At 26.7% G+C, this 12579-nt stretch overlaps 1 protein-coding gene across 1 annotated transcript in view; it reads left to right on the forward strand.

Annotated features, from left to right (window-relative positions):
- LOC129958415 (ras suppressor protein 1-like) overlaps positions 1-8330 on the forward strand; it is a 28208-nt gene extending 19878 nt beyond the window's left edge. Inside the window, exons 7-9 of the mRNA XM_056070899.1 lie at positions 5798-5912; positions 7320-7452; positions 7540-8330. Coding sequence (XP_055926874.1) covers positions 5798-5912; positions 7320-7452; positions 7540-7630 — 339 coding nt within the window. The 3' untranslated portion in view covers positions 7631-8330. The remainder of the gene's footprint in view (positions 1-5797; positions 5913-7319; positions 7453-7539) is intronic.
- The last annotated feature ends 4249 nt before the right edge of the window (positions 8331-12579 follow it).

Here is a 12579-nt window from a genome sequence, read left to right on the forward strand (position 1 = left end):
ACATCCTACTATATATTCAAGAGGGACTGTTTCTCCTTAACGCTAAACGTCACCTATGCATTGGAAAACGGTCTATAATTCCACTGAATGACTGAAATTTATATTGAGCTAAGTAAATTTAGACATTCAAAACTTAAATATAAAGCAAATGAGTATTAAATTTTCTTTAGAATAGAACAAGTACGGTAGAACCTCACTTAATGAGCATTACTCGTTCCCAAATCTTTCTCGTAAATCGACGCTTTCGTTATGGGTATTCCCCCCACCCCAGGAATCCATGCAAAATACGACAATGCATTCTATTCCAAAACAAATACTCAGATAAATGTGTAATAATATAATTTATTATGCATAATGTGTTTTTTTTTCAAGAAAATTGTGTAAAAAGTGTTTCTTTTGCTATTCTTCAAAATTTGGCGAAAATGTGACAGTACCGTTAAATGAATTTGTAACTCGTATAGCGCGTATTTGCCTTGTTGGGTGATGCTTCTCATCATACGATGCAGTAATTTCCCATATTTTCAGCAGCATCTTTACTTCCCTGGAAGTTGTTGCTTTATTGAGTCTATTAATTTTTCTTCTGATCGAATCTCCTGTGCAGTTTTGCGCTGTGACACAATATGCAGTTCCATTTGCTCTTCGGTAATTCTGATTATGGTGATCTTTTAGCTCATCGGTATCGTTGCTATCATAGAGCTATATAAATGGAGGGAGCTAGTCACTTGTTTCTTGTCTAAACAAGTGTACCCAACATGAGTCACTGACTTAGGGGAAATCTGGGAGAAATAATACCTTTTTTGGCACCATATCGCAAATCCTGGAATACTCAAAAAACTGCCAAGCAACATTTTGCTTCCCGGCATTGGGTCCGGTTTTCATTTTCGGCTAACATTTTCTAAATAGTTTATATTCATTCCTTGAAAACTAAGCAAACTGGTTTCGAAAATAATGTTTTCTTTTTTACATCAGTAGCCGAGTTTGTTGATTTAAATTATGTTTAGTTTTTATTTTGTTTTTGTGCATTAATTAAAAGTGATCATTTTTCTTCTTTAAGTAAACATTTTATTTCTTTTCTTTACCTAAAAACATCTTTTAATTTTACATTATATGTTTAAATACTCTTATCATTATCTCATACAGATAAAAAAGCTTTTATAAAAGCAGATTATAAAAGTAACCTAAGTCTTTTTTTTTTCTGAATATTCTGAATATTTAAAAAAAATGCATTCGTATTTATAATTAATTTTCTTTTTAAAAATTAAATTATAATCCAAGAATTGGAAGAATAAATATTTATTTTTGCATAAAAAATGAAAAAGATGTTAATTAAAACAGTTAAATTATTTTGAAATAATTTAGAAAGGAAAAAAAAAAAAAAAAACACTAGCCCAGAATTGAAGCCAGGTATCTTGAATGTTACACAGTGCCCTCCCCACTAAACTATTCGAGCGCTCGTTCGGGTAACACATTATTAATATATAATTTAATTTGAAAGTTTTAAGGTTGGCCATTGAGTCTTAATATTTTCATGAATAGACATTCTAAATGCATTCTACCATTATACAAAATCTCATCCCGAATTCAATTTTAAACCTCGTGCCTTCCGCTTGTTAATATCAGTTTTAAATATTTCAATTCTGGTTTATAGTTTTGCTGGTAACTTTGCTTCTAACTACCGCAGAAATAAAATTAAATCATTTTTGGAATCTTAAATGTGTTGATTTAATACAAAATAATAAAGAAATTCGAAATTTTTACGAAAACGACGATTTTAAGGCATGTGTATATCGGAAGTTATTAATAATTGTTAACATTCAGACAACATTTTTATCTGTAAAGATAGCATTTCTTTCTTTAATAGTTTCTTATCTTTAGAATATCCACTAGTTTCTTCTTAGATCTTAATTAAAATTTATAAGAACATGCAATTACTGCTAGCACATTTATGAAATTTTACTATATAGCATTTTCAATTAAACATACGTTTTAGTTTCACTATTTCATTCACAATGACGATTTAATATCTTTCGCTGTATAATACGATTCGAATATTTATGGTAGAAAAGAAACAACATAGTGGAAATAATAAGAAATTTTATTTGCGCTAAAATAAATACACAATTATTAATCGGTCAATAATGTTTATGTAAACACTTGTATTCGCGAGGAAAAAATCACACCAAGCTTGCAGCCAAGCACTTGCAACACACTCGAGATTAAAATAAAGCAAGTAGCAAAATATAATGCAGTTACATCAGTTTAAATGAAGCTTAATAACAAGTTAAATAAATTTAATACAATAACTAAACCAAACTTTGAAATATTATTCAGTTATAACACCAAACTCGCTAGGTGATCGAGGTTACGAAATTTTAAATTGACTTAAAATAGATATAAACAGAATATGTCTATTGTACATGCCTGTGAAATGATACAGGAATATCCTTTGAAGCTTTTTCTTTGCATCCAATTTTGAAGCAATAGTTAACCATGGCTTAAATAAACTTTCAAATCCAACAGTTAAAAGCAAGAAAAAATATGCCATTGAAATATACTGGGAAACGGAGAATGCGGTTACAGCCAACACAAATTTTGTCCCAAGGTCACATGATTTTATCTTGTCCTACACCAAAGTAGGGTTGAACTCCTTCTATCAGTATCTCAGCTCTATGGTTGCTATTCACCGCTCGATCCACAACATCCATGAAAATACTTTGGTCTCTGTAGAAAGGATCAGAAAAATATACAAAAATTAAATTTTTCAATGCCCCCCCCCCCCCCGCCGATAATGAGGAACTGTCAATAAGTAAACTGTATTTTTTTAAAAACATTTATCCGTAGGACACAAAAGTTTCATGTTTCTGTTTGTAAAATTTATTGAGATGTTTAAGTCAATAAATATGCCTTTATATAATTTTTCCATATCTTTGACTGGTGTTTGAACCAGACATTTTTTTCATATCTGACTGGTGTTTGAATTAGTTTTTTGCAATAATTTTCAGGGATAATATACATATCACAAAAGATTTATTAAAAGAGCAAATGATAATAAAATAATGTTGCGTTTATTAACTTTCTTTGCATATTGAAAAACGAGCAGATAATAAATTAGTTGAAATGTTTTATAAATTGTTCAAAAGTGAACTCTTTCGACACATATACAAAGTTACATTCTTTTAACAATGCTTGTACATCAGGTTCATCACTTGTGACTTAAATACAGACTTATCTGAATTCGTTGACAATGACCTAAAGCGTCTATCAAAGCTAATTCGTCCACTTAGTTCGGAGATAATGAAAATAAAAATCAACTGAATATATCGCTCATCATTCAACATTCATATCTCTGATATATAAAAAATTGCCTTTGATGATGAACTTCTTATGCGAAGAATAGTTTTCACCGTTCCAAAAGGGACAGTTTTGAAGATCAATATTTTTCTTTATTAAAGCAGCGTTCGTTTGTCTAAATCGAATTTTTTAAAAAGAAGGATATGATTTTATCTATGCCAGAACCCAATTGTAAAATTCTAGATGTCGATCGTGTGTTTGTCCTGGTAATTTTTTTAATAAATCCATGGACTCCACACATTATATGGAAGCCAGTTAATATGTTGAAATATTCTCTGCGCACTCGGTTTTTGGAATGTTGAGCTCTAGCATGACTTTCATACACAAATATAAATTCAACCTTTAAAATAAACCAAAATGTCAATTTCTATATCACATGTAAAACTCAGCATCTTTACCGTTCATCCCAAAAAGTAAGGATGCTATATTGGGTCATCGTTAACCTGTTCTATAAAAATACTTTCTAGAAAAATGCTGTTAATTTGAAATTGACGTTTTTACTCTTCTACAGCTAGTCCGACATTACGATTACATGCTGCATAAATTGGAGCAAACGGAGTAAGCAATTTTGTTTTAGCGCGTGTTTGAAATAATTAAATGAAAAGTGGGAATTGCATCAAGAGATAAGAAAACATTTTAGAATGAAGTTAATTTGGGTCAATTTTTTTATAAAATATGGGAAATTAATTAGGATTTAAATTAAGAGATATCATTACATATTTATACAGGGATTAATTCAATTTATGGGCCAAACTTTAAGGGTAAGTGAAATACATATAAAGAAGCACTTTTTGTATTGTAATATTGGATCTGAGAAGAAAATTGTAGGCGGAAAAGCAAGAAATGCCGAGGGAGTGAAAAGAAAAACCTCTTTATTTAAATAATATTTTTAAAGCAGACGATATATTATTAACTTAGATAATAAAGATGAATATGTAGGGGAAAAAATATTGGGGGTTATGAAGCTTTCTTTAGTTTGCATTATTAAATAGTCTATCAAAAACACTTTTATTGGATTTGAAATGCATTACGCGAGGTTGAAACGATTTTTTGCTGTTAGAGAATACTTTTGCATGATGGAGAGATTTGTGTTCTCTGAGAAAGCAGACATGCATCTTACGTACGGAGCTGTGAATTGTAATGGAAGAGAATTGTTAGGAATGAATGCTGCCCTTACAGGACAAAACTGTATCACAAAATTTTCCACGTTTACACCACCAATTTTCCGAGAGCAGTTTATTTCATATTAATATTCGGTCCTCAGCATTTCTTATTTCCGCCTACACTTTTTATTTCCGACCCCATATTGCTATACAAAAAATGTTTCTAAATTATTTTACCTACCCTAAAGTTTGGCCCTTGAATTCAGGGGCACCCTGTATATATTATAATTATATATATTTATGGATTTTCATAGAAATATAAGAATGAAAACACATGTAAATCAAAGATACTGTCTGATCTTTGCTGTCATTGTTTGACAAACACTAATTAAATTTGCACTTGCATTGTAGACATTCTTTCGTTTTCATAATCAACTCGTGCATGCTATCATTAATTCTGCACTTAACAATTATTGTCATGAAATAGCAAATGTGAATTAATTTAGTTTAAGTTACCTGTAGCTGCATTCTTACTCCTGATTTATTCTTAAATTAATATTTTAATTTTTTTTTTATCAAAGAAAAATTCATCCACTTCCCTAGGCTGATTTTTTAAATTAACACTCTCTCATATTTAAAACTCATTCAGGGAAAGAGAAATTTTATTTTTGTCCCTGTAATTGTTTTGGAATAAGCAAACAAATGACAAATATATTCTTTGGATTAAATCTATTGTTTTAAATAATCAAAACAAATGGCATATGGGAAGAGCTAACAGTAAAAATATTATAGAATTAGAAAATTTTATATAGATTGGATTCATCCTTTATATTGTTATCACTTAGTTGTATATATAGAAATATATGGTATCACAGTTGTATGTAATAAAATATAGTGTTACTGATAAAATTCTGTTATAATATTAGGACCGATAATTCATTTATGTTTAGTTTGGCTATATTAGTAGAGTAAGACAGTATTTTTTTTATTTTATTGCTAGTTGTAGCATATTTTAATTTTAGTTAATTTTATGATACTGAGCCTCATTAATATTATAACTTCCTAATGCTATAACATTTATATTTTAAAATTTCTGATACAGCTGGTTTATGAGTTGGAATTTGTTCAAATTCTGTTATTTAAATCCTGGTATTGTTTTTGTATAATGTGTGAAAGAGTGAACTGTTTTAATTGTTGCCAGAATAAGAAATTTTTTTCATTTCTATATATAACATGTAAAATATTGCTTATTAATTTTTCTCCCCTTTTTGAATTATTAATTTTTGCTGAATTATATATCTTATTTTGTTGCCATATAACTTACATATTTCATGCTTTTGCAGTTAGGTCTCCGAGAAAATGACCTGTTAAGTTTGCCTAAGGAAATTGGCGAACTTACAAGATTAAGAGAGTTGCATATTCAAGGGAATCGGCTACAATTTTTGCCTCCAGAACTTGGTATGTGATACTTTATATACTCTTCAATGTTTTAGTTTTAGCATTTATTGATTCATCATAAACAGAGAATTAGGAAAAATTGCAAAAAAATTAACCCTTTAGGAAACTTTTTATTTTATATTACATCCCATTCCAAGACACACAACCAAATAGTTAATCTATTATCCATTAAGTAGTGTATCTAATATCATTTAAATTATAAAATAAGACTGGGACCGTTAATTTTATGAAGATTTTGGTGCCAAGAGCAGGATTAAGTATTAAACTCGAATTAAATAAATATACGAAGAGAAGAAATATGTACATTTAAATTATTTTTAACTGCAAGACTAAATTAACTTTTTTCTTGCATCATTCAGTATAAATTTTTTTCTCATTAGACAACAATAGACAAGATATTAGGAAAAAATTTCCTTAAGCGGGTTCATCTTGAAATATATTAAAAAATAATTTACTTTTTAAATTCCTTTAGATGTTACAAAATTTATTGAAAATGAATCATAATAAAATTACACGAACTTTTGTGTCCAAAATAGATGGTGATAATTATGTCAAGTATTTGAATTTATTGTTTCTGGTTCCAGTGGATTCTAGCAATCAAAATGAAATATGTTTGATTTCATTAAAGAAACTTAAACATTCATGAAATGATTTTTTTTAATATTAAATGTACTTAATATGTGTTGTGTGTATTTTAACATTACCTTCTACTTTATATTACAAGTAGAAGGTAATGGAAGGTATTATTAAAAAATATTTTGTGCTTTATTTATTCGAATTAAAATATGTTTTCTAAAATGAACAAAGATGGCAGACCATTTTTTTGAAAGAGTTGCAAAATCTGAATAAAAATTATTCTCAGCAAAAAAAAGTTGAAGTTAAACTTGATAATTTTCGCTAATCCTTGATTTGAAGTACAAGAAAAGTAACTTAATATGTTTGGCGTAATGTTTGTAATGTATAAAAGAATGTTAAAAAGTTATACTGAAAAATGAAAATTAAAAAAAAATGTGATTTTTATGACAATATGCGAGCATACAGCTTAAGTTTAATAATAATAAAAATAATTTATGGCTGTTGTAATACCTTCTAATTTCTTTTCTTTTTTCAACAGAATATTACTTCTAAAATAATTTTTGAAAAATTATTAAAATGGTTTTTAATATATAAATTATTTATACTCATATTTTACTGTGCCTTTCCATTATTGAGAATTTCAAGAGTATAGTAATCTTTTCTCATTATTACAAAGAAAATTTTGTTAGAAGACTTTGAAGAATTTTGATTTTAAAAAGAGTATGAAATTTTATTTTTTGAAATGAAATATAGTTATATTGTTACATTCGTTTCTGATGAATTTCTTTACACTAAATATGACTTGCATTTTAAAGATTGCTTTTTTTAAAGGTAATTTGGATCTACTTGGTCATCATTGTGTTGTAAGAATGGATAATAATCCATGGGTTCCTCCAATAGCAGATCAGTTGCAACTTGGAGTCACGCATGTTATTGAATACATTCGTTCAGATACGTATAAATAGTAAGTATTTACAAAAACTGTTGTACTTATTAATCTCTTGTTGGATTTAATATTTCAGTTTTAAATGTCTCATTGCTTTCATTTCAGTTTATTCAACCGTCAGAAGCCTGCATTATCTCCTCCTCCAAAACGAAATGATAAAACTAAGAAAATAAGTCGCAAGAGAGATCACAATTGATTATTTTGTGGAGATATGTTTGAATATTTAAATGTTTTTAGAAGTTGTGTTTATCATATGACTTTCATGACCCTGTATATAATTTTGTTTCTTATCTTGTCCTTGCAAAATGTTAACATTTCTTGCCATTTTTTGTGTAATAATGTAATTTTTAATTTTCATATTTAGTTTTAAAGCCTTTCAACAATATATCTTTAACTTGCAAAATAAGTGTTTTCCTGTTGATATGTCATTCATTTTATTTGTCTATGGGAATGATGCAATTTTTCCCTTAGGTATACATAATTGTTTTGGCATTTCCAACAGTTTTCATCATAAAATTTTATATAACTTTGGAAAACTTAATCTGAAATCGACGATTTTAAAATTTTTACTGGTTGTATATTGCTAGTTTTTTTTTTAAAAAACTTTGTAATAAATTTATCTTAAGAGGTATGATTCAATAATAAAATACTTTATGTTTGAAATATTTTAATATTAAAATATTTTATTTCTTCAACAGCTGTTGCTATTATTTTAGACATGTGTTCAAAGAAATATTCCGCGTTTTTATGTGAAAGAATTTGTATGATCGATTCTATTTTTGTTTTGCACAAAGTGTTTTTCGAATATTCAGCAGTTCTTTATATGATATAGATAAATGTCTGAAAATAATATAAAATTTAACACTTTATTTGTTTATAGTTTTACAAACCTATATTCCTTTTATTTTTTCAAATATATTATGATTTTAATCAAAAAATTATTGATGTCATGTTAATATACTTGAAAATTTTTGTGAGTTAGACTATAACTTTGGAATTCATGCTGAAAGCATTCTTAAATTTATTAAAGCTTTATTTTCTCTGAGATCATACTGTTATAATTGTTGATATCTTTGACTTTCGAGTTATTGATATTCAATTTATCTCAAATGTTAGAAATAAAAGTATGAGTGCAGTCTTATAATTTTGGATTTAATCTTTATAAAAGAAATATTTTCGTAAAAAAATATGTCTATACATATATTTTTGTAATATTATATATATATATATATATAATGTTTTATTTATAAAGACTTATGAAATGATATACTCAGTTTTCTAATTGCTTGCTAAGAAGCGCCATTAATTGTTACTTGTTGCTTAAAATTTTATGCATTTTTGCCATATTGTAATCGGAGTTATAGTGTGTGTATGTCAGAAGTGCATTTGTTTCAGCTTAACTATTTTCAGATTAATAGTTGTATTCAGTGAATGTTTTATTAGCTAAGAGCATTACCATTTTCAAGGAGTGATGCATATTTTGAATGTGTGATATTATATATTTCACCCTTAAAAATATTTAAATTTTACAAAAGCTATTTGTTGTTGTTGTTTTTTTTTTTCAATCATATAGTTAGATTCTTGCAACTAAAAATGTTGTTAGCTTTGACCATGAAATTACTTGGTTTTCTTGTTTTTGAAATACAATTTTTTTCGAACATTATCAAATGCTGTGCATTGATACAAGATAGGTATATTCTCAGCCTCTTTCTTGCACAAAAGAATTTACCTCAACATTCGCAAAAGTAGATTAATCTTTGGTAACTTTCATGCTATTAAAAATATTACGGAATCGATTGATAAAGGTTATAAAATTTATTTTTAATGGATTATACTTTAATTATCAGATATGATATTTATTTATAAGATTTATTATATAATAATATATATTTATAAGATTATTTATTTATAAGATATGATAAATTGAAAAGCCCTGAATGTTAAATTTCGTTCTTGTAACAATTAATTTCACTTTTTTTTCTCTTCTCAAAAAGAGGAGAAAGTATAAACACAAGAAATTATAACAATTTTGCAAAATATTAGTTGAACTGTTTAATCATGCTAGGTAATTTTATATATATATATAAAAAAAGAACTTTTGTATTCAATAAATTAATTTGAAAATATTGTGCATCCAAAATGACTGATAACCTTTTTTAATGTGCCCTTTATATAATTAATTAAATTCTTACCAGTCTCTAAACTGGCACATTATAGAACCCATAATTTTTCACCTGCTAATAGCTTTTAATGACTGAAGTTTGAATTTTCTGGGTTCTTATTTATTGAGATAAAATATTTGGTTTGTTATAAAATGTATGACTGTGTTTCCAAGTCAAAATTTATATTGTATTTATATAAATTTTTAGGTAAGTTATAGACTAAAAATGGCGAGAGATATCCGAGATTTCTTCCGTGAATAGTAAATGACAATAGAAAAAATTTCTCTTAAATTATTTTCATGCAGGATAAATTTTTAAGTGAGAATAGATGCAAGTCTTTTATAAATGATGCATGTTTTATATTATAATGAAAGTTTCAAACATTTTTTGTACTAGCTTTGTAATTACACAATAGATGTAGTAATTATGATCACTCGACTTGTTTTGTGTTCAATGTTGATGAAAGAATCTCTAAAAATTGACAGATTCTAATAATAAGCTTTCTCAAAAAAAAAAAAAAAAAAAGAATCAGATTTATTTTCTTATTTTTAAATGCTCTCTGATGAAAAGATTTTGCTATGAATACTCATTATTACAAAAAAAAAAAAAGTTTACAAATATATTTGAAATTGTTATAGCAGATGTTGAAATTGTGTCATAAAATGTTTGCACCTAGTTGTGTTATCTTTTAAAGAAAATGTCTATTAAATGTGATTTTGATAAAAACTTTTGTTGCAAATTCTGTATTGTAACCTAAGTTTTGTCATATGTATGATCTTAATAAATGTGCCAAGTTAGTAAGTATGAATGTTGCATATATTGTGTTGTTAAGTGTTGTATAAATATTCAAAAATTTATTTCTGTTACTGATTTTTACCTTTCTATAAGATACTTATAATCAAAAGGGTTGATTAGTTTGCTTCATTTTTGAAAATTATACATTTTTATGTTAGCTGGAACTACAAAAGGAAAAAAAAAACAAATTTGGTAGCTTAATGAGAATTATGAATTTTGTATTGACTGCAAAAAATCGAAAGCTAATCATTCCTTTTCTGTAAGATACTTATAATGATAATCTTTAATATATTAGAAAAAAGCTTTTTATTGCATGAGTTTAGGGTAGTTTAAAGACTTTTACAATATTATCGAAAAATGTAGTTAAAAATAAACTTTATATAAGAGTGATGTGTTTTTTTTACTTACAAAATACTGATAATGCCTATTGTTTTATTAAATTTTTTGTTCAACTTTAGCTATTATTTGTTCCATTTAAAAATAATTATTGCAATTTAACAAAAAAGGGACATTCTATTCCAATTTATTCAAGAGTATATTCTAACGCGTTTACAGTGTTTATCACATTGGTGAAAAAGACTTTCAGAGCAGTCACTTGTTAATTGCTTTCAGTTATTGCCATGAATTGGAAAACGAACAAGTTTCCTCAATGGTGCATTGTGAATCTTTTGTATGAAATATTCTTATTCAAGCTTCTCCTTTGTTTATTTGCCGTACAATGGTTTAAAATATTTAATATTGAATTTGGCAGAGATTGGTTCTACCAATATTTTATTGTCTTAGTTATTTTTCTCCTCCCTCTGCATGAGAAGAATGAATTTCTAATATATAGCATTATACTTTGCTGAAATAAAGCATATGCTTGGTAGTCGAGTTATTTGTATTTCTCTCAATGTAGTGAAGTTTCTCCACACACAAAAGGCATATTTTGAAATTTTTTTTTTTCACTTCTGTGCTCATAAAATGAATGTCAGTCTTATCAAAATTTGTAATATGCATTGCTAAAATCTGATAAAAAATAACAAAATGGCAACTATTTTAAATGAATCTTTTCTTATATGAAAAAAAAAAAAGTGCTTTAAATGGTCAGAAAAATCAACTCCTAGTATCGAAAAAGAGGCTCTATGTCAAAATATGTATTTTAGAAAGAAGGTGTAGTCTTTTTTTTATCTTGTATCTAATTTATATTCCATTAATTTTAATGAAATTTGTATGAAGAAAAACTGCCATTTTACTATTTTAAGGCATCAGTCCTTTCATCTGTGTGTTTGTTAGTAACAAGTAACTATGTGTAATGAGTATGAGCTATGATATTGTACATATATTGAACATTATTCAGCTGGTTTGATTTTCATTTTACATTTTCTGTGTAGAACATTGTGAAAAGTTTGACTTTCTTGAAGAAAAGTGTTTTATAAAATTCCAGTTATGTCAATGTATTAATTTGATTTGCACATTATTTTTCAAAGTGCTTTTGCAGTTATATTTATTTTGACTATCTCTTATACTAAATTTAAAATATTTTTTTGTTCAAGTTTTTAACTAATAATTTATTTGTACTGAATCTTTTTATACAGATTTTTTTTTTATTTTAAAATGGTGCTACATTATCTATTAGTTCTGCAATATTTTGGTGAATTATAAGAATAAAAGCCATTTACTTGTGTCATTAAACTACTTTACAATTGTTTCATTTACTACAGTTATATTCTATTTCTAAACAGAAAAGATATGAGGGAGTAAGAACAGAAAATTTGTCATTAATTTATGAATCTCATTTAATTTCAGTATGGAATTTAAATATTCATGTTTAATGATGCTATAACTCTTAATTTATCCAAGAATTATGTTTTAAAACTTCAGTTCTCAATGAAACTGAAGTTTTCTATGAGTTTCAAAATTTGACCTTAAATTATTTTACAAATAAAATTTATTTCATGCTGTAAAAGTATATTTTAAACTACTGAGCAAAATAAAAACATCTTCATTTTTTTTTCAGCATATGTGCTTGCTTATTAGATTCTTGACTCTTTTTTTTTCGGGTAAGAAAAAAAATTTATTTTTACAGCAGCATATTCTCATTCAATTCTTTGTTTGCTAAGATTAAAAATTTAGTTTAGTAAATATCATATTTAAGAAATTAACAGTATATATTTTTTTAACAATGTTTATGCAATTATCTTGTTTG

The sequence above is a fragment of the Argiope bruennichi genome, chromosome X1, assembly GCF_947563725.1.
Source record: "Argiope bruennichi chromosome X1, qqArgBrue1.1, whole genome shotgun sequence".
In the NCBI taxonomy this organism is placed as follows: Eukaryota; Metazoa; Arthropoda; class Arachnida; order Araneae; family Araneidae; genus Argiope; species Argiope bruennichi.